The sequence below is a fragment of the Melanaphis sacchari genome, unplaced genomic scaffold, assembly GCF_002803265.2.
Source record: "Melanaphis sacchari strain LSU unplaced genomic scaffold, SCAv2.0 Contig4_pilon_pilon, whole genome shotgun sequence".
Taxonomy (NCBI): domain Eukaryota; kingdom Metazoa; phylum Arthropoda; class Insecta; order Hemiptera; family Aphididae; genus Melanaphis; species Melanaphis sacchari.
In genome coordinates, this window is record NW_020271335.1 from 8,875,299 (window position 1) to 8,898,297 (window position 22,999).

At 23.9% G+C, this 22,999-nt stretch overlaps 3 protein-coding genes across 4 annotated transcripts; 2 read left to right on the top strand and 1 right to left on the bottom strand.

Moving 5' to 3' along the window:
- Window positions 1–808: 808 nt before the first annotated feature.
- LOC112598906 (serine/threonine-protein kinase unc-51-like) lies at window positions 809–7,276 on the bottom strand. 2 transcript variants are annotated; one of them, XM_025345574.1, is made up of 21 exons: window positions 6,977–7,276; window positions 6,677–6,787; window positions 6,451–6,543; window positions 5,698–5,748; window positions 5,598–5,630; window positions 5,492–5,528; window positions 5,168–5,218; window positions 4,979–5,104; window positions 4,778–4,851; window positions 4,504–4,664; window positions 4,244–4,428; window positions 4,090–4,162; window positions 3,746–3,836; window positions 2,968–3,057; window positions 2,667–2,772; window positions 2,482–2,592; window positions 1,937–1,986; window positions 1,661–1,865; window positions 1,247–1,383; window positions 1,041–1,176; window positions 809–973 (listed from the first exon to the last, which is right to left on the bottom strand). In XM_025345574.1, exons 2-21 carry the CDS (start codon window positions 6,764–6,766, stop codon window positions 885–887), a joined length of 1,989 nt encoding a protein of 662 aa, XP_025201359.1. In that variant the 5' UTR covers window positions 6,767–6,787; window positions 6,977–7,276; the 3' UTR covers window positions 809–884. The 2 variants fall into 2 exon arrangements, with proteins under 2 accessions (XP_025201359.1, XP_025201358.1); XM_025345573.1 differs by having other exon boundaries at window positions 6,962–7,275.
- Window positions 7,277–7,505: 229 nt separating this feature from the next.
- LOC112598907 (protoheme IX farnesyltransferase, mitochondrial) lies at window positions 7,506–10,341 on the top strand. The gene is made up of 9 exons (XM_025345575.1): window positions 7,506–7,713; window positions 7,837–7,987; window positions 8,052–8,259; window positions 8,319–8,514; window positions 9,179–9,354; window positions 9,460–9,642; window positions 9,739–9,873; window positions 9,961–10,087; window positions 10,163–10,341. Exons 2-9 carry the CDS (start codon window positions 7,895–7,897, stop codon window positions 10,248–10,250), a joined length of 1,206 nt encoding a protein of 401 aa, XP_025201360.1. The 5' UTR covers window positions 7,506–7,713; window positions 7,837–7,894; the 3' UTR covers window positions 10,251–10,341.
- Window positions 10,342–14,791: 4,450 nt separating this feature from the next.
- On the top strand, window positions 14,792–17,928 carry LOC112599112. Its single transcript, XM_025345864.1, has 5 exons — window positions 14,792–15,010; window positions 15,942–16,077; window positions 16,741–16,826; window positions 16,912–17,068; window positions 17,486–17,928. Exons 1-5 carry the CDS (start codon window positions 14,936–14,938, stop codon window positions 17,722–17,724), a joined length of 693 nt encoding a protein of 230 aa, XP_025201649.1. The 5' UTR covers window positions 14,792–14,935; the 3' UTR covers window positions 17,725–17,928.
- Window positions 17,929–22,999: the final 5,071 nt, after the last annotated feature.

The following is a 22,999-nucleotide window of genomic DNA, read 5'->3' on the forward strand; positions in this document are numbered from 1 at the left end:
TTGTACTTATAATCAAGGGACAAGGATAAATAACACGGTAATAATAATGGTTGTTTAACCATGGTTTATAATTTATACATCAATGATGATCCACTGTATTTTTATATTCTGTGGTATCAGTGATAACAGAAAAAGTCGTGTTTGGCTTTTGATAATATTTTATTAATTCTAATCACTTATTTAGCAATCTAAGGAATTTAATTAGATGTAAGTTATAATTTACATTCTAATAATATGATGTGAGCAATTTAGTTCATAGATAAGTGAATGAAAATTATTAGGAATGGGCATTTAGTTAATTTGTCTTGTTCAGATTAAATTTTTTAATTTTAATAATTTTATAAATTACTTGTTTATAAGTATAAGTATTATCTACTGCAAAATTTGTTTATAGTTTTTAAATATTAATAAATATAACACATAGATAGTCTATACAATGATTTAGTAAAATTTCATAAATATGATAAAATTGTAAAATATTACAATAAAAATGTATTTACAAAGTTTCTCATACAGTAATAAAAAACATAATTTTTTAAAGACAGTAAACTAATATTAGTGAATTATGTATAAACCACTGTTTACCAAATATAAAACTATTATTTTAAATTGGTATTTAATTTAAGGATTATTTATCTAAATTGTGATCATAATTTATTCACAAATAATAATAAAAAATAAAAGCATTTCGCATAATAAATAATAATTATTACACAGATATGGGGAGGTTAGTTTAAATATTATTAAGTTTCTATGATTTAGTTGAGTAGAAAAATTAATAAAGACCATGTAAAATAACACATTTTTACATATAAATATAAAATAATAAGAGACTAGAATATTTTAAAGAATTAGTAAGCACATCATAATTAATATTATCAGTATTAAGTGGAATTGTTGCCATTAACTGTGTTTGAATAAACATAACCTTGGTCTTGTAATATAGACAATCTTTTTTCTACTGCATCTCGATCTGTGTAAAATAAAAATATTTGAATTAATTTATATGAATTTCACATAAATAATTATGTATTTATTACATCTTATTAATATTTCTTTGTCACTTGGAGAATTTACTTGTTGAGATAAACTATGTAAAAGGATTTGTGCTGTCTGATAAGATTTAAAATAATCATGTGGTGTATTCCCCAGTTCTTTTAATGCTGCTTTAGCACACTAAAATACATTTATTGTGAAAAAAAAATAAATATCAAATACAGTAAATATGAGTTTAAGAATTACTTACGATTTCTACAGCATAATCATATAATAACTTTTCAGCAGTAGTAGTAGATGACGATGTATTATGTAACATATTTGGCACATTAATTTGTTTACAGTCATTCAAAACTTTATGAAAAGTTTCATTAAGCTGTTGTACCACTATAAATTAAATTTTAAAAAAATTCATACAATTTAATTGAATTTTAATTTTAAACATTGATAAATGATAATTTTTTTAATTCAAAAAATGTTTTAAAATATACAAAAATAAATAGCATTATAATATTCCTTTCCTCTTCTTAATTGCTGATTAATAAAAATAATTAATTTGTAGGTTTAAAACATGCAAATAATGAAATTTTATTTAAAATGTATGTATATTAGATTTAAAAATATTAATTCAAAATAGGAAATATTTGGAAAGATTCATTCTTACCATTTTTAACATTCGTTGAAGGTTGTAAACGGCCAGCTTTAAGTTCAGACGTAGCAATACTTAAACTAGAGCTAAGTAATTGTAATGCTCTAATTAAAAGTACTAATCGTTCATAACGTGGTCTTTTAGGAGAAGCACATTCAACAATACATTCGACCAATGCTAATACAAAATTAAGTTTGGCTAATGTTTCTATATGTTCTTTCTAAAATGTAAAACAATCATATAATTAAAGTATATCAAAAATAATTTATAAAACGAGTAATTCAAAATTACTTCTAATATTGTTTCTTGTGGAAGTTCTGGAAAAGTTATGTTTCCAAGTTCTATAAAAACAAATATTTAAAAATAATGATTATGTTTTTCATTATTCTTAACATAAATAAGTACATACAAAAAAAAAAGATCAAAATTAACCGTAAACAATTAATAAAATGTAAATAAAATTTAATATTATACTAATATTTTTTTTAAATCTAGTATTTATTCAATTGCCAGGAATACGATCATTCTACTCAAAATCTAAAGTATTAGCTGATTTGAAAACTATAAAATTATTTATGGGCATATTATGTACATGGTTAATATGGAAAAATTCTTTTTTTTTATTTATAGAAGTTATTGGTTTTTGTTTGTTAGCTTATAAAGATTTTACTAATTATACTTTTTGTAAAATACATTAATCGATTAATCATTAAAAACAAATGATATCAGCACATCAATAATCTTTACGTTCACTTTTCCAATACTAATTAATTTGTTCTTTTTCACAGATTTGTACTTAGTTTTTAGTTTGGAAGATAAATAATATTTATAAGTACCAGGTAAAGTCATAGCGCGGTTATTATTACTGAAAGGCAAGCCAACTGTTCCTACTTTTTGATTTGTGTTAAATGTGAACTGTTGTGTGTTCAAAATTGGTGAACTTAGAACTAAAAAACAACAACAGAGTATAAAGATAAAATTAATAATATTTTAAATACCATAAAGTTAAAACATTATTTACCTGATTTCTTTAATGGAGAACTTGTTGGTGTAAAATTCCATGTATTATATGGTGGTGTTTCTGAAATTCTTCTTCCTGATGGAGGAGTTCCGAGCATAAACTGAACCTTAATATTTTTTTAAACAAAGAAAAATAAATTTAATTTTTTTGTTAAGACAGTTAACAAATATAATAAGTATATTTTTTGACTTTCAAATTTTGTACATATACTATATTACCATATTAACAAATTATTATAATAGGATTAATTTAATCTTATATAGATTAAAAATAATAATAAACATTATAAAACTATATTTACTGATGGTGGAGATATTGAACAGAAATCAGGTCCACTTATATTCTTTGAAGTTCTTGGATTCATTGTAATTGGCTGAGATCTAGGAACAGACTAAAATATTTTAATTTTAATATTAGATTGAAAATATTAAACTGCAAACATTACATAAAAATATTCATGAAAGTTATTAAAAATTAAATTATATCAATTTAGTTGAATATTGTTGGAATTAATAATTGTAAATGTAAACTATATTTATAGAAATACCTTGAATAGATGGTAGTATTATAATTTATCAGTTATTATTAACTTGCCTAACACGTGATTTGTTTATGTATTTATAACTTTATTTTAGAGCGAATAACAAAGATATGTATATATTATTTATGATAAATATAGTTTTTAGTCTTATCAGTATAATTTTCAATAAAGGAAAAGGTAATAAAATCATTAATATTTCATTATTAAAGCTTTAGAAGTTGTGTTTAATTTATCATACCAATATATTTAGTAGTCAACTTAATAGTTAAGCAATTAATTAAGTTAGTTATGGTTACATGTACTATGAAGTCAGTGGCATAAACAGTGTCTTGATATTTTTATAAGAATAGTATAACCCCTGTAAGTGAAAGTCAAGAAATTTATTAATATTCATAAATAAATAGTATATAAATTATGTAATGTTTTTTTTTAAAAAAATAGCTCTCCTTTATTAATTATGCTACAGTTTAAAGTTAAATAAAAATTAGTATTATTATTATTTTTTTTTAATTTAAAGTTATTTAGTCTAAAAACTTACTTTCAATGGAGATCGTGGATTATTGTAATCTTGTTGAGTTTGTATAGAAAGTGTACTTGGTCTTGGAGGGCTAGCACTAATTTCTTTCTCACTACAAAAAGAAATGAAATAATAATATAAAAAAACAACTTAAATAGCAACTAATTTTTAACAAAGAGAAAAATAAATCAATACATACAAATTTATATTTTTTAAAAAATTAAAATATATTGTTTTAAATTTGTTTGTATTATACTATGATAACAAAAATAAAAATAGGTAGACATTAATATTTTATTCATGAATTAGTTTTGTTTTTTGTAATTTCTTTTTTAATTTTAACACAATTAAAATAAATTACTTACTGATATGTAGGTATGTTTGAAGGCACGATTACATATTCATCCGAAAGATCAGGACTAACAGAGTATTGATAACCTAACATGTTGGTTAACTAATTAATTTATATTCACTATAAAATATTTAAAAATATATATAAGCATTAACTATTAAACTAACCTTGATCAAAAACTGATGGGGTTTTTGGACTGTTAGCAAGTGGAGATGGCATTGTAACTGGAGGAGGTTTCATTTTTAAAAAGGGATGATCAAAAAAGGTTTCGAATGATATTCTATCTTTTGGATTTCTCTTTAAAAGACCAAACAATAAGTTTGATAAATCAGATGATGTGCCAGGAGGTATCCTAAAATTTAAAAATAAAAACAATAATAATGATTTTTACTTAACTCAATTTCGATATTTTACTAATCAAATATACTTTGGCATTAAATTGCTAGTTTTTTCATAAATTTGTTTTAATCCTGCTGGTGAATTGGCAAAGAATGGAGCTTTACCGGCTAAACATTGAAATATAATTGTACCTAAACTCCATAAATCTGCTTTAGCATCATATTGTAGTGACATAATTACTTCTGGTGCCTAAATTGTATATACAATTAAATACAAATTTAAACATGTATTTTAAATTATTTATCTTAGAATAAGCAGGTTGAAATAGTTTTGAAACAATTAATCTAATAATATTAATTTACCATGTACATTGGAGAACCACACATAGTAGCTGCCATTACTCCTTCATCCAAGCATCGAGCAAATCCAAAATCAGCTAAGGAAAGTACTTATAGATTAATAACAGTATACAGTATACAGTATACATAAGTTTTTAAAATTAACTTTAAATTATTTCTGAAAAAAAAAAAAATAAATAAATAATAAGTAAAATTACTAATTACCAATTTTTAAAGTAATTTGATTAGGTTCTGGATAACGAGTTTCTCCTGAAAACTTCAATAAGATATTTTGAGGCTTTAAGTCTCTATGAAGTATTCCCTGTTTATTAAATTCATACATTGCTCCAGCTGAAATAAAAAACAATTGCAATATTTAATTTGAAAAATCAAAGTTATATAATAATAACTTACCAAGTTGCCTTAGAAATATTTGTATAGTGTCTTCACTTAAACATCCTTTAACTGCACAAGTATAAAAAAAAATTGAATACAAGTGTAAACTATTATCTAAACATTCACACATTATATCATTTTGATAAAAAAATTAGTGTTCTAAAATATTTTTTATCAATCTGTAATGGAATTGTAAAAATAAAAAGTATACAAATAGAAATTTTTTTTTGTAAAAGTCGTGGTAATTTAATTGCTATTTAAAATAAATGTAATTTTTTTAAATAAAACTATTCTAATACAAATTAGGTTTTTAGTAAAATATTAATAAATTTATAAAAATACCATTTAAATAATCTTGTAAATCACCACCATTGCAATACTAAAAAAAATTACAAAATATTAATTTAATGACTTAATATAATAGTTTTAAATTAAAGTGAATCCATACCTCCATAACCAAATGAAACGCATCATCAGTATCCTAAACATGTTTACATAATATTTTTAGTTAAATTATTTTAATTTAATTAAATTAACACAGAACTTACCAGACATTCTAAAAGATGTACAACATTATCGTGTTGAAGAACTGTTAGTTTCTAAAATAAAAATATTTGTTATTATTAGTAAATATAATATATTATTGAATCATTGGTATAAGATTGAAATAAGGCATTGTCTTAAATACTGATTAAGTTTACAATTATCAAATAAAAATACAATTTATGGGCAGGTTATAAAATATGAAGAGGTGTATTGTGATAATACAGACAACAGTTGAAATTTAATAGATGACAAATGGTTATATACTAAGAATTGTGATAAATTTAGAGAACTTGTATTACAAAAAATGTTATGTCACTTATTATCAAACCCAGGATACTCATAAGACCATATATAAGAATAATATAGATGGTCCAGTGTCTCAACATATTATATTTGTATATAATTATTTAATAATTAGAAACAAATAATGTAGCAGATATTCTTTAAGTTAGATAGAACAAAACTCATTTAAAATAAAACTGTGATTTCTTATTGAAACTTAAAAAATGTAATTTTAAAATTAATTACTATTTATTAAATTTAAATGAAATGAGGATATTCACTGTCTCATTTTTTTTATGAAGCTTCACTGCTAGAACTAACAGTACAATTAAAACAAAATAAAGTTAATAAAAAGTAAGCTGTATATGTAATACATTTGTTACAATTACACGTTCAAAATGTAGAAAACAAATTATTATTTTTAAGAATACTTAAATTTTATTACAAATATAAATGTTAACTTAAATACTTACTCTTAGAATATCTATTTCTTTTTTCAGTAGACTTTGAGTTTTTGGTATATTCTTCTTCATTATTGTTTTAACAGCTACATCCATATCTGGTTTCTGTTTAAGACAAAGTGTTTAATAATAACAATAAAAAAAGAAAATCATAATAATTATTTTTAAGTTCAAATAATAAATGTTAAATGATTACACTTGATGATAATACTATTTTTATTATAATATAATAACTTACTTTTCTAGAACGTCCCTTGAAGACAATAGCAAAAGCTCCAAGTCCCAAGCGATTGGCACTGTTATATTCATAATCACCGATAATTTCCATTTTATTTATTTAGAGTGGATTCTAAAAACAATTAATAATTGGACATTTTAATAAATAAATTAATTACAGTCAGATTAACCGCTCAAAAACCATGTAAAGTGGGGCGTTATACAATAGGCTCTAAATAAAGTTTTCAGTCCTTTTGTTATTTATTTATGATTAACATAAAACAAATTATCGTGGATAAAAACTCACCACGATTGTATGTACCTATGAGTTATTAGATTTCGGAAAGTTATTCTAAAAGAGTACAGAAAAATACTGCGATTGTTGATTCATTACATGATAATAATATAAAATATTTAAATGTTTTTTAAGCAAATTAAAGAATATTAAACATTTCGTATTTTTAAATCTCGAACACAGTATTAAGAACCATATCTTAATGGTTATGACAATCAGACAATGCTTTAAATAATAATTACGGAACTATAGTCACAGCAATAGTAGAATTATACAATCGCAAATTCGCATATTATTAAATATTGATAGACATTATCACTTGTCTGGTGTTTTACATGAACTTATCACGCATTATAGTTCACGGTCTTGGCATAAAGATCACAGAATAATAATAACAACACTATCTATTACTATTATATTATTAAAAAAGTTTACAAAAATTGATATGAATAATGATATTATGAAGTTGGGAACGTGTTATTGAATGCTATAATTAATATAGTAGGTACTTTGCGTTCTGCGGTGGATGGCAGAATATATTTAATATATGTATATACTGCGAAGTAGCTCAAAACCACGGCCTTAGCTGATTATCGATACGAATTGATATCAACAACACAATTCTTGTGAGATCGGTGATAAGGTTTTTCTTTTGGAATATTTCGTGTTAGACTGAACGTTCAACGCAAACTTCGAATAGGTTTTGAACGTCTGAAGTCTGAATACTACAATTTTCATACGTTCAATGGGTTTAGTTTATTCAGGTACGTTGGATTGCACTTTAATATCTATGTGTTCGACGGTTATAACTGGCGTTTTAATGTTTGACTTTTATTTTAATCCTTGTTTATTGTTTTGGAGGTCACAATGTAAATTTTTTTTTACAGGCTTATTGTGTAAAAATGATTGAGCTTTTTAGTCCATTACAGAAGTATAAAATACACCATGAATTATCTTGTAAGAACCTTTCAACGCGATGGTTTTCAGATCAACAAGAATATCTATACTTGTTTGACATGTTCTTATATTCGAAGACAGGTAAGTAATTTGCATGTTTCCCCTTAATCGACTAAAAGGTATTCATTATTTTAACTTAAATTAGATTTCACAATCCGTATCGAAACCAAAGCCGCTTATTGCTAGTAATGTAACAGTCGATAAGCAATTACCAATATTGCCAGACATCAGACCACCTGCAGTACCAGAACCTGTTGAAAAAAGATGTAGTGACCAAGAATGGACAGAATCAAGAATATATTTGAAAGATTTACACAAACATTATTTAAAACTTTCAAAAAGTCGACTGACAAGTAAAAATATTTATTGCATAATATTATGACATAAATTAAATTTTGTTTCATTTTATTAGGTTTGGTGGTTATAACGACAATGGCTGGTTATGCCATGGCACCTGCTCCATTTGACTTAACAACATTTATACTTTGCAGTGCTGGTACTGGTATGGTATCAGGAGCAGCAAATTCTATTAACCAATATCATGAAGTCCCATTTGATGCCCAAATGTCTAGAACTAAGAATAGGTTACTTGTCCGAGGCATATTAACGTACGTAATAATATTAATAAAAATATAAAAATTTTATTTTAGTTCATATAAAAAATATCATCTGAGTTGTATAAAATGTCTAAAATTATTGACTCATTTTTTTACTAATATCATTGATTATAGAATAAACTATTCTATAATCAATGTCATTTGCCTATGTTAATCAGCATCTAGATTAACTTAAATCAATTAGGGAAACCATTAAGATTATATTAAATAATATAGTTACTCTAAATTTTAAAATTCAAGTATGACAAATGTCAATTAATATTTGTTACTATGGTCATTGATTCGCTTATTCAAGAACCTTGACAATATTTGGCGTGTATTTTCACACCTGTTACAAAGATTTTCATTGTGATAGTGAAAAATTGAACTAGGCGTTTTAATCAATGGAATTTAATTGTATATTAATTAAAAAATGTTTATCATAAAATATTCAACAGTGGTGATATTTAATGATTCTTATATAAGAATATTAAATTAGACTATATAATTATCATAGTTGTTAAATCTCATTAAAAAAGTTAAATTAAGTATTATTGTTAAGATTATTTTAACTTACTTACTGATGATAGTTTATTTTATACTTAAATTATAAAAAAAAAGTGATATTAGTATATTACTAGAATTGTTAGATTGTAATTTAATATTAATTTTGTAGACCAATACATGCTCTTACATTTGCGGCAGTTAGTGGATCATTGGGATTAGTAACTTTATATTATGGCGTAAATCCTGTAACTGCTGCTTTGGGTGCTACAAATCTGTTTTTATACACATCCATTTATACACCAATGAAACGTTTAAGTATTTTAAATACCTGGATTGGTTCAGTAGGTAATTAAATGCTAAATATTATTTTATACTTTGGTAGTGTTGGTTTTTTATTTTTTTAAATGTTGTTTATTAATTATTATTTATAATTAATTGTTATATTTCTAGTTGGTGCGATTCCACCATTAATGGGATGGGCAGGTTGTACAGGTGGTGTTATAGACTCTGGTGGTTTATTACTTGCTGGTCTACTTTATGCATGGCAATTTCCACATTTCAATGCACTTTCTTGGAATCTTAGACCAGATTACTCAAGAGCTGGTTATAGAATGATGTCTGTTACTAATCCAGGTTTAAATTAATTAATATATTTTCCATTTATCCAAAAAGAAAAGTTTAAAATATAAATGTGTTTAATATTTATGTGTTTTGTTTTTTATAATACAGGTTTATGTAGAAGAACAGCATTACGCTACACTATTGGAATATTTGGTTTGTGTTGTGCAGCACCATTATGTGAATTAACTAACATTTATTTTTCAATTGCTGTTGCCCCATTAAATACTTATTTTGTGTACTTAGGTATGTGTATTTGAAGTTTATATTAAAGATATTTTATTTTTATGTGTATATTTATGCATAATAATATGTAAAATATTTTTTTGGCAGCATGGAAATTTCATCAAAAGTCTGATAGTAAGACTTCGCGTAATCTATTTAGATTTTCTCTCATACATTTACCAGCATTGATGATATTATTATTTGTCAATAAACATGGTTTGTGGTCAGGAAACAGGTACATAATAACTAAAACAAAAAAAAAAAAAATAGTATAGTAAATTAGTTTAAAATATAATTTTAAATTTTACAGCAAACCCAAAGAAAATAGTGAAGTAATCACAGTTAACAAGGATGAAAAAACCATTAGTTCAATTTTTAAAAAAGCTGAACCATTATAATTTTTATATTGTTAAAGGTTCTATAGTTTCTTCATTGTTACTAATTTCATTTCAATTTGATGTTAAATAAACAGAAATTTGTTGAATTTTATGTTTTTTTTTTTTTTTTATACAAAAATATATATGGTTGCATCATTTATTATTTTATTTAATCTTCAAGAAGATACTGGTTGTGTCATTTTGAATTGACTTTTTTTTTTTTACTTAATTTTTATTTCCATGATCTATTTCATACATTTTGAACAATAAGTGAAATTGATAAATTTGATAATTATGGCGTGAAGGACAGATTAAAGATACTTTTCAGTGAAAGCACTTTTACAGTTAAAGATGTAAGAAAACAAAAAAAAAAAATTTTTATTTAGCAAACTTAGGAGATATAATATGTGGAAAGATAAGTAGGAATAATAAAGGTAGTATAGAAAGAAGAACAAAAGATATTAGATTGGTCTAGACTAATAGGTCACCACCACCTTTTCAACCTATTTTGAGTTGATTCATTTTTTTTTGTTGATAGAATAATTTATTTATGAATACTTTTCTTAGTGGCAGATCCATAGCGAGAACCATTATACTAACCAGAATATAAATTAAGTTTACACCACCTTATATTATTTTATATATTTTTATCAGCCAACTAAAGCTTTTACTTTAATCTGTGGTTATTAGTATTGTCAAAATTTTTAGGTCTCTAAATAATATACTACTTTTGTTTTTATTATCATAGATAATTTTTAAAATCTTTAACTACTTAAAACTATTCTAACATATTAGGTTAGGAAATATTGTGCTTCTGGCAGTACATAGTAGAGCTTTGCTTAATAGCATTAAAAAACTAAAACTAAAGCTCAAATATAGACAATTCAACTATTAAAATTCAGAATGAAATAATTCTCATATTAGAAATAATTTGAATTTTGTACGTTTGTATATTTTGAGTTACGGTTAAATTAATCATAGAATGATTAAAAACTTTTAATGAATTTTAAATTAAAGTTAAAAGTTAAAACATATATATCTTATAAATTGATTATTTTTTTAAAAATATATTTCTATTATTTATTAGTTTTTTTTTTTAACATTAATTATACATACATTATCATTTGCAAAAAGTAACTAAGTAATAATTTTATTATTAAATTTTGAATTATAAAAATGTTTGTCATTCTTTGTATGGCAATGATTCAGGAGTCACTAATTAATATTAGGTACAATGTATATGTTTTTAATATACAATAGGTATTATTTTAAAATTGGAAGTAATGAAAATATAATTTTTTTTATTTATTATCTGTTATTGTTTATAAACGTTAAGAATATAATTAATACTAAAAATATTTGAAAAAATTTAAAATAAAAATTAATAATTCACAACAATAACACGTCTAATTTTGTCGTAATATATTGTCTGTGGGCCGAATAAAATTTGTTCGTGGCATAGGCGTGCAGGGTGTTCCAAGGGACATTCTGCGAATTTAATGGGCCAAAGTGCCCAATATCTCAATATAATTGTCCATAAATTAATATTAATTCTAATGAATATACAAAATCATCACATTATCACAATTCACAATAAAATCAATTATTAAATTAATTTATAAATATTATATTGTGATACTCATATGAAATAGAAAAAAAAATTACGGCTAATGGGAAGATTTAAACCCCATGATCCCCTCCCCTGTAAGTACGCCACTGCATTTGGTGATCCTTAATATTAAACAATAATTAGGACTGTTTTCAATCTATTATATACATAATTATGATTAATTAATTAACAATAGTTAAAATGTTATATTGAAAATTTCAACATTAGGATACTATAACACTAAACGATAGTGTTTTGCTCGGAATTATACATTTAAAACTAATGATCAATCATCAAATCATTTAGATAATAATTTTGAGCAGTGTTTGTTTAAAATCACATTAAAATTTTATATTAATATTTACATTTTTACAAATAAATAACGTCTTAAAATATTTGAAAAAATTAAAAAAAATCTGTTCAAGCTAATTTTATTATTATGCCCAATTATCTTTAAAAATAATATTTCAACCTCAATAAGCATATTTAGCTGGTGTAGGTAATATACAATTTTTATAATTGTTTAAATACTTCAAAAAGTGTTCACACAAAAAAAAATAATAAAAATAAATAGATACCTACTATGCCATTGATTTCATAATACATTATAAAACCAATGCTACTATAGTTTAATTATACATTTTTCAATATTAGCTTAGAAATTTATATAATAGGTACGGGTATAATGGTATATTACTTATATTAGTAGGTATGTATTTATTATTTATTATTATTAAACATGTTCAAAGTCAAAGGTAATGCGAAATATTTCAAACACATTACCTTAAATTTGATTTAAGTATTTTTACTATGCATAAACATTAATATTAATTAAAATAACATTTATTTTTGAAAAATTAACATTTTAACATTTTTTGAACGTACGTTCACAGCAATTTACAATTTTTTCTATTACAAGAACTCTTGACGTAGGTACTTGTGTAGTGTGTACACTGGTAATCACCAACCGGTATATTTATGGTCATCGATTGCTATAATTTTACAACTTAGGTCTTAGACATTTGGCGTGACATATAGGTATTCATTATATAGGTTCCTATTATCCGGTTCTGGGTCAATCGACTGACAGGACAATCAGCCGACAACCAAAATACCGACAAGACAATCAACCAACAGAGTCAATCGACCGACAATCAAATTATGGACAATAATATATATGTCATTTAATATTTTCGGATCTCAATTTATGTCTCCCATAAATTAAGATTATGGACGCACACGCACGCCCTTTAAATTTAAATAAAACATTTTTTCACAATTCCAGTAAAAGAAATCATCTCTATATTTTCTCTCTTACTATTAAATACTGTTCACTACTAATATTTTTCTCGGTCTTGTTGTGGCAGGACAATATCATAATATTCTTTAATTTTATCTATATTACATAAAATACACATAGAGGTTGCGAGTATCTTCACAGACTAATGGAATTTACACAGCCTGAAAAAGGTACCGCGTATCAATTGAGTGCTGGTTGTCACCGGTGTTTGTCGTTTGCGCATCATTAGTACTTCAGGTAAGAAATTTGATTGGTCGTTTGCGCATCGCGAAAATTAAAAATAAAAAGGTATCCTACCTACTATAGTGACATGACATGACCGGATGATACACCGATAACATATAGGTTACGATAATATTAATAACTGATGACTTATGAGTTATAACTTATAAGTTTAGGAACCCCAGTTGTAGTTTCAAGTGGAAACAAATATTAAAATGAATAAAGAGTTAACCTGTTTAAGAAACAAAGAAATAAAAAATATACAATTCGTAAACGAACATTATTTTAAGTATACGAGTGGGGAAATAAATCGACAACAATTTTTAAGTATAATGGAACACGGGTTTAACCATATTTAGATTATATTTATATTTTAATAATTTTGTATTTTTTTTATAAATGTAAATAATGAGTAATTTATTAGCAATTTATAACGAATCTAATCTCATAAGATGATTAAATAATATGGTAGTATACGTTCAAAAGTATTAATTTTTTTTTTTTGCTTTTTAATATTGACGATTATTTTTTGTATATATTTATAGTTTTGTAATTATTGAAATCATAATTTACGTAATAATAATTAATAAAAATTGTTATGTTATATAGGAAAACAATCTAAGCCTTTTTTTAACAATAGCGATGCTCAAACGGCCTACAAAAAATGTAATTCGTAACAATAGTTATAGGAAAACAATCTATGCCTTTTTTTAACAATAGCGATGCGCAAATGGCCTACAAAAAAGGTAATTGGTAACAATAGCGATGCGCAAACGTCCTACGCCCGTTGTCACACGATAAAATGTTTCGATTAGATAAAAACATTATAATACAATATGTATAATGGCTTATTCATTTCATGACCAATTTATTTCTGTAACGTTATAGTCTCCCATAATTTCGGTGTAAACCACATTATTTTTAGTCTTTACTAGAAACAAGTGTCAATTTTTAAAACTTTCAGCAATATTTACTATTATAATAGTTAGGTGTTCTAAATCATATTTAAAGATTCATTTTTAATATTAATTATGGGCAAATTTTTAAAATAAAAGTATAAATTAAACGTAAAATTAAATTTTTGTGTATATTATTGTTGTTGATATTTTGATTGTTGGTCGATTGACCCTGTCAGTTGATTCTCCTGTTGACCGAATAGTTGTCGGTCTATATATTGTCCAATTCCCCTATAATTTTATGATATACTATAAACATTTTACACAAATTGAATTCCGATTTATGAGTTAGTGACTAAAACCGAACTGTATAGTCGTAACAGGTATCGCAGGTCACGAGTTTCGTTCATTATCTTGGTTGAGATCGGTCATTATTCAATTATTGAAACATGTCATTCTCGTATATATGTAATGTATGTACAATTAAGAAATCAATATATTCAAATGTATAAAATATTTAAATATAGGTACCTTTAGGTGTAACGCGACGTTAGCTATCTACTATTTCCATACTTCTATACATGCGTATTTCTAACTCATACATGCGTATTATTAAGCAGTACACTTCGGGCTAATGATTTCAGTTCAATGGTTATGCTTAATTTTCAATTAATGTAAAATGCCGTTGATGTATACATTTTGTACATGGCTGCCCTTACGCCTCGGAACTATCATCGTCGGATTAATATCTATAGTAAGTGTACCTATTATTACATTACTTATAGACCGATAGTAAAAATATTCTTCTTAGTTCCATCTATTTACGTATAAATATATATACGTATATTATGGGTAGTGAATATTATGCTTATAGAGCTATAAATTGGTGAATATAGGTGTAATAGTAATCTTAAACACAGAGTTGGTACTATACATAATATATCCACCCACCACCACAAAAAACTTTGGAATCTATAACTGTTTATATTTTCTATGAATTTATACGAGGTCACTAGATTTACATTATCGAGTAACCTAATTATCTATTAAATTAAACCAATAATTGGCGCGTCTATTGTAGCGAGTAAGTATCCAAGTCTTCGACATAATTATTTACCTACCTACTATAATAATAATAAGTGTAATACATAAAGACATCTTACGGCTAAACATTGTTCAATTACAAAGTGATTCGCCGTGCATGCTTACCCCTCTTTTATTTTATTTTATAATAAATTTATTTAAATTCTGATTTATAAATATTTTAAATATTCTATTTTTCAATACTTAAATTTTTGTATGATTTCGGAGAGGTTTGTTATGTAGACTTTTATTCATATTTTCATATGAGAATCTTCCTTTTCCCCTATAAATTGATAATCAGATGATTTTTGTAAAAAGTTTGATATATTTAAATCAAAAATTTTAATTCCTAGGTGATTAGCATTGTTGTAAACCTAAAATATAAAATAATCAAATTTTTATATGAATAAATAACTATTGTTGTTATTTTTAAATATATATATGTATAAATAAAAAATATCCTTTTTGATACTGACTTTTTTTGCACTATGCTACAGATTTTTACTATATATATTTATATAGATAACTTATAAAAATTATGAACGTAATGTAGAACTTAACAAAAAATTAACTTAATGATTTAAGTTGTTTTATTTTTTTAGATACAGTCAACTATAATCGAAATGGTTTGCATTCTTAGTTTAAGTATGACAGATACCATTTCTCGTGAAATCAATAAAATGCTTCATTCAAATAACATGATTTATACGACTGAGATTTTAAAAGCAGTTGAAAAAGGTTACAATTGAACATTTTAAAATGTCTACTTAGTTAAGTATACTTTTTGTCACGCTTATCGCCGAATGTTTAATTTTTGATGCCGGTTGAAGCGTTGGAAAATGACTTTTTCAATCTACTTAAATCGGAAATGTTATTATTCAAATCAGAATTAATGTATATGAACGTATCGATACGTTTTGTTAATTATATTTATGCAACAAGTACTAAGTGTCAGTTGGTAGGTGGGTTGTTATAGTGTCCTAAGAAACAGTTTGAAGAGAACAGTAAGATAATGATTATAGATTAACGTAATATCGATTGAGGAGGTTTCGGAGGCAAATAATGAATAATTAAAAATAATAAACCTATATTACCTACAAGTGGCTCATGTGAAAGGAAGAAAATTTCAGTCTTGGTTAAAAAAAAAATAGCTCATTTCCCAGGCCTGTTAAATAATATATAATATTATTAATGATTATTCAACTTTATGGAAACATTATAAATATAATAATGAAATTGAACAATTGCGTGAAAATAGTCAACGGATAGGTTAGATACAATATTATTAAAATTAATTATAAAATTATATGATAAATAACAACTAATTAATGACCGTGTTTAACATTAAAAACAATTATCCTATGTGTATTATTAATATTTTTTTTTTTATAATTTTTATAGATCCACGGAATTATATTACAAACATTATGATTTACTTTATTTTACATACTATAAGTTGTGTTGCGTTAATATACGGTGCTTTTAAGGTATCTTTTTAACCAGACCGTTGTTTATTATAATTATTTTATTAAAAATAATTGTGTTTTAATATTAATTATTCATTATTTTTAGAGTTCTATTAAGTTAATACTACCATATATTATTCTGGAATTCATAAGACTATTTATTATATTTTACTTGGTGATTACATCTATGGTTCTAATAAAAATAAATGTGTTGGATTTCTTATTCCTAATTTTTATTTCTGTAATTGGGATAATCCTTTTACGTAAGTATTGAAACATTATTTTCATTATTAATAATATGTATTATAAAAAAATTAAACAATGGTTTTAAATATTTCATATAATTTATATATGTACCTATGATATTTTATAAAAAGATTTGTTTATGTATATTCAATAATAATAATATAAGTATAAATTAAAATAGTAAATGTAAGTATTATAATACTATAATATTTATATTTATAATTTTTTAATAAAAAGTAAAAAGAATTATAAACATTTAGTTTTATTAGTAATTTACTTCTAAAAAAAAATTTAAATATTTTTATGCTAAAAAATTAATAGTAAAATATTTATGTCAGAATTTAAATTAAATTTATATAAACAGCTGCCATATATTACTAATAGTAATTTTTTGAGTTTTGACGAGTAAAGTATTTTAAAAATTTGTATTTTAGAAATATTGATTTATTTGTGGTGTTGTCCGTTGAGTTTGGTGCAGTGCTTGATATTGAACAAGAAATTATTGGGGTCTCAGTCACGAGAATCTTTCGAGTCAAACAACAATGCGTTACCAAAGACTGCGGTAAACAATCAAGACGTCGTATATGATCCGCTATCTGATCATTACGGGTGGAGACCATTCAAACCTAGCTACAGTTATCCTTATGAAAACATGCCACAATATGAGTACTAATTGCTTATTGCCAATCAGCTATGCAAAACAATTAGTGTAAAATATATAGAGTAGGTACTTAATACTTTTTATGCTATGATGATGGGTATTTTAAGATTTAAATAACCTTCGAGTGCATTGATTCGAATCTTGAAGTAACCACTTTAAAGATGATGTTTAAACATTGAGGTCAAAATATTTTTTTTCGATACCTAACTAATTTATTTCGCGTAATTTATTCAATATTTTTGTATATTAATAATATTCTTAATTAATATAATATATTTAAATGCATTATACAAAAAATATACTTATATTTTACACCAATATTTACTGTTGAACTTATTTATCCATACTTACAACTGTTGACACTATACACCAGAGATGGGCAACTCAAAGTAACTAGCGGGCCATTTTTAAGTACTTTAAAATCTAACGGGCCGCAGTGTATAGAAGAAAGTAAAAAAAAAAAAAAAGGTCCTTCAAATATACTAACATTTATTTTTTTATCTTTATTTATTTATATTTACAATTATTATTTAATGTGATACTTGAGGATGAGGTTTTTCAATAGACAATTTAGTAAAATCCACTTCTATTTCTGTAGTTGAAACTCTTAGCAAATGTCCCAAGGTTTCATCTGTTAAACGGTTTAATAATTTAGTTTCGGTTTAAAACTAGATAAGAATTTATATCCACATTTTATCGAAAAATGTAATAAAATAAAATAAAATACAGATAAGCGCTAAAATTATTAAAATTATATGAAGTAATTTGAAAATGGTACGCGGGCCGCCAGTTGCCCATCCCTGTTATACACGATAATATATTAATTGAAAATAACATTTGAAGTATAGAACCTTAAGACATTTTAAACAAAGCACAGTTATTGAAATATTTATTAATTAAATTTAACTTAATTTTATTATTGGTAAAAGCTATCAAGTCTCAAAAATAACATGAAAAGAAGCATATTTATAAATTATTTATTTGATACACAAATTTAGAGAATGAAAACATTTGTTTTTTACTCTATAGAACCTTACAAAACGAATTAATAAAAATACATGCGTTTTACTCTTTATAAAATAAAATTATTGTTGTTTATTATTAAACAGATTCGTATGTTTCTTAAAATTGTATTATTATATATAATAAATTACCTAATATATTATACTATTATTTTATTTCTATACTATGAATAGTATAATATAGACGTGTGCGTGCTGTGTATAGCGGCAAGATTTTATTTGAGGAGAGGCTGATAATAATTTATTATATTTAAGAAAGGCTTTAATAAAGTTTCTCGTGAGTTTGATATGCAATATGTTAATTTTGTTGGTATATAACATTTTAGACTTTTACAACAACCTTTATACAAAATACAGTTTTAATGCATGATTTCGACAGTCTTACGCAGTATTGTTCACTTCGAGTAGTAGGTATTATTATTTTAATAATAATCGATTATACAGCGATAAAACTAGCGTATGCATTATTGCATTTAATTTTTTTTTTTTTTTAATTATTATAATTAAAATGTTCCAGCATAATTATATTCTATTACAAGTTTGTTTACATACAAATCACATAAAAATTATTGTTTAGTTAGTTATTGATCTTCGTTTTCGCTTGAATCAGAAAGAAGGAAATCTTGGGGGATACACGTGGTTTTAGTTGTCAATTTTTTGTTTTGTTTCCCAGTTTGTAGAATCGTGCGCCATCGGATGAATTCAGATTTGCGTGAAAGTTTTTGAACTGGATTGTTATCCACTCTCGAAGTAGAAGGATTTCAATCGCGTTTAATTAAGTTGTGTAAAATATTTTATTATAAAATAATAAATATAGTGAAATTTAAAAGTCATATTTTAAGTTAGATAAGTATTATTGTATGAAATAAACCAACATTTTTACTGATGTGTCAATAAATTAAAAATCTATCAACATTTCTATTAAATAAAATTAATTTTATTATCTATTTGATTTCTACATTGGTGAACATTTAATTCTATTGTTTTATTTTTATTAGCTTTTTTCATTCCTAATATTGAAATTAGATCGATTTGATTGTATTGATTACACTTTACAACATTATATAGGTACCTATACAATATGAACCATGCATCTACAGTAAGTTAAGTTAGTCTTTTAAGCGTTAAACAATAGGAAATCTGTCAATGTGTCATGGCCGTGAATATTTTACATATTCAAAACTAGTCATTCGATATAAATGAAACCAGTCGCAAAAAATACTATAAATCAATTGTACGTTAGTATATTTATGATATACCTTATATATTATTTTATATTGTTTTCTCGATACTACAGAAGTATAGATGAATGATATATGTATATAATATAATATATTATATATACATTATGACCTACATATAGACCTACATATTTGGATTTTGTATATCATAGAGTTAAAAAAACAACTTACAGTCACCCATATTGTAAACGATATTTTTTCGAGTAAATAAAAAATATGATATATGATGTATAGTTAATTATTTATATTATTGGCATCTTAATCATGGCTTTCAAAGCACTCGCCGCTGCAACGGCATATATAATTGGAATATCAAAATGAACGCTTTTTGTTTATATTATTTATATAATTATAATTTGTAAATAAGACCGGGATTTAAATGTATTAAAAATGCTTTTTTAACGCAATAATGGTGTTGAAAAATGACCAACATTTTTTTTTTATAGGCATACAACTATGTAATCAATTAGTAATCAATGGTTTAATTTTAGTTGTAACTTATGCATTTAAATAATAATGATTTTTTTTATTAGAGTGTTTGTATCTTGTATGCATTAACTTTTATAGCTATTAGCATTTTTAATAAATACATTTAATTGTATATTAAATTAAGTTTTTTTTTTTTTTTTTTTTTTTTTTATTATTAATAAAATAAGACATTCCTAGCCGTTGCAGGATATCTATAGATAAAAGACAATATTAAGTTTAATTATACTACAAAGAGTCCTATTAGTTCTAATTACATGGGTTAGGATTAAAATATGTGTCTATGTTAAATGTTTTTAAAAAATTTCGTGTCTTAAAAATTTAAGAAGAATTGACGTCATCTCTGGATCGGGTGATGATATTTTGCATAGATTGTAGGAGAGTATTTTAGTATTTCTGAAGTTTTTCGTCTGAGGCATTCAGTTAACAGGTATTTGACTGTAGCTGCGGTGTTACATATGGTGCATTTACGTTGTTTTTTTATTGTTCAGTAGGTGTTTGTGGGCGTATAATGAATGTTCAATTTTTAGTGTGTTGGTTTTATGACAGATTTTACTAATGCAGTATACATATTATATCATACATGGCATCACTATTCTGTAATATACATTTTTTATCTATTTTAATTTACTGTTTATATATATATATAATTGTATTTAATATTATAAATTAAAAAAAAGTTTGAGTATCTATATAATTTATCTAGTTATTAAAAAGCGTATATTATCTATATATTTATTTACAGGAATATATTATTGGTTTTACATTTCATTTTCACGCTTTATAATTTGTACAGTGTGTTTATTTTTTTTTACTAAAAACTCTATACGTATTATTGGTTATTTGATTGTTTGAAGTTCAATGATTTAAAACGGAAATTCATTGAATTGAAAAAACTTGATATGCGAATTAAGTTTTTTCAATGTGTAAAATTGTTAGTATTTATACAAAAAAATATTAAAGGATAAAATAAAAATAATATATTGAAATTCTAAATTATTTTTTTTATACCTTAATAAAAGTTTATTTATTATAAGAATTATCAAATATTGAATAATACTTAGTTGTTTTTCGTTAAAGGTAACTAAATCAATTATAACTATTTATCGGGTTAATAACAATGCCATCCTGAGGATGTGTAGAGCCTAAAATTATATTGTAACACCACTCTTCTTAGAATATGAAATAAAATAGTATAGATACAAACTATAGTTAAAACAATTATCAAAGTAATAAAGTATTATTTATTTACTTGAAATTAAATTAAACATACAGACAACATACAAAAATAACTATATGTTCCTAGTGCATAGGTATATTCAAATTTAGGTAAATATTTGTAAAAGTATAATTAATAAATTTAATAATAAAATTAATATATTTTAACCTATTCTAGGGTATTAGTTGACGTATAAACAGTAAAATTTGTCATATAATAATAAAACAACAATATTGCATTATTATTATATCACTAAGATATTAAATTTAGATATTATCACATTTAAAAGTAAAATTATTATTTATAGTACTAAATTATTGTACAATTTTGAAACAGTTTATGACTGTATGAGCATTTTAAAATTGTACATTTTTTAATATTCAAAACTTGCTTCAAAATGAAAACAAAAAAAAAAATTACGTGAGTACTTAGATAATATATTATTTTTATACTTAAATTTTATAATAGATCAAATAAAAAAAAATTGTATAGATACTCTTGTACTATTTTTACTTTGTATAAACATTGTTAAGTAATAAGTTGTTGTCCTATTCATTGAAAAATATTTTTATATCATCATAATTTTAATATTATTCAACAAATATATCATTTTAATATCTCTTTATTTTCTGATATTTAAACAATCCTATATTATTATAATATAGATTAAATTTACAAAATGTCGTAATTTCCATAGTAGTTTTACTCATGATAAATTAACCTACAAAAATTAGATAAAGTGTCCTATATTATATATGTACCATTTTATTGTATGTTACATTATACAATTGGTACACAATTAAATATATGATAATATGTTATATTAAAATAATGTACAACTTTAAGTTAATCAAACTAGTAATGTACCATATTTCGTATGTTATAGGTACATGCTAATTATTATATTATTAATATCTATAGCTAACATAAATTCTATAAAATAATGTTAACCATATTCAGATATTTTTTGATTTATTGATTATAGCATATGATATTAATAAAATTAAAAATGATTTAAATTTAAATTTAAAATTCTCATTTTAATATACTTTTTATCAATTTAGTAAAATTACTTTACTTCAAATTAAGACTAATTTAAATAAGTTTTCAATTTAAAAACAATGATACAATCCCCAAATTTGTATACTTAAAATAATTCTGAGTTTTTAAAAGTTAACGATGTCCTTTCTATATTAACTATTTTAAAATACTAATTTGTGATTATACTAAGCGAGTTGTTTTATTTTAATTCAATTGGATTTTTAAATTGTATTAAGGCAAAAAATACAATTAGTTATAATATAAATTATTTTATTAAA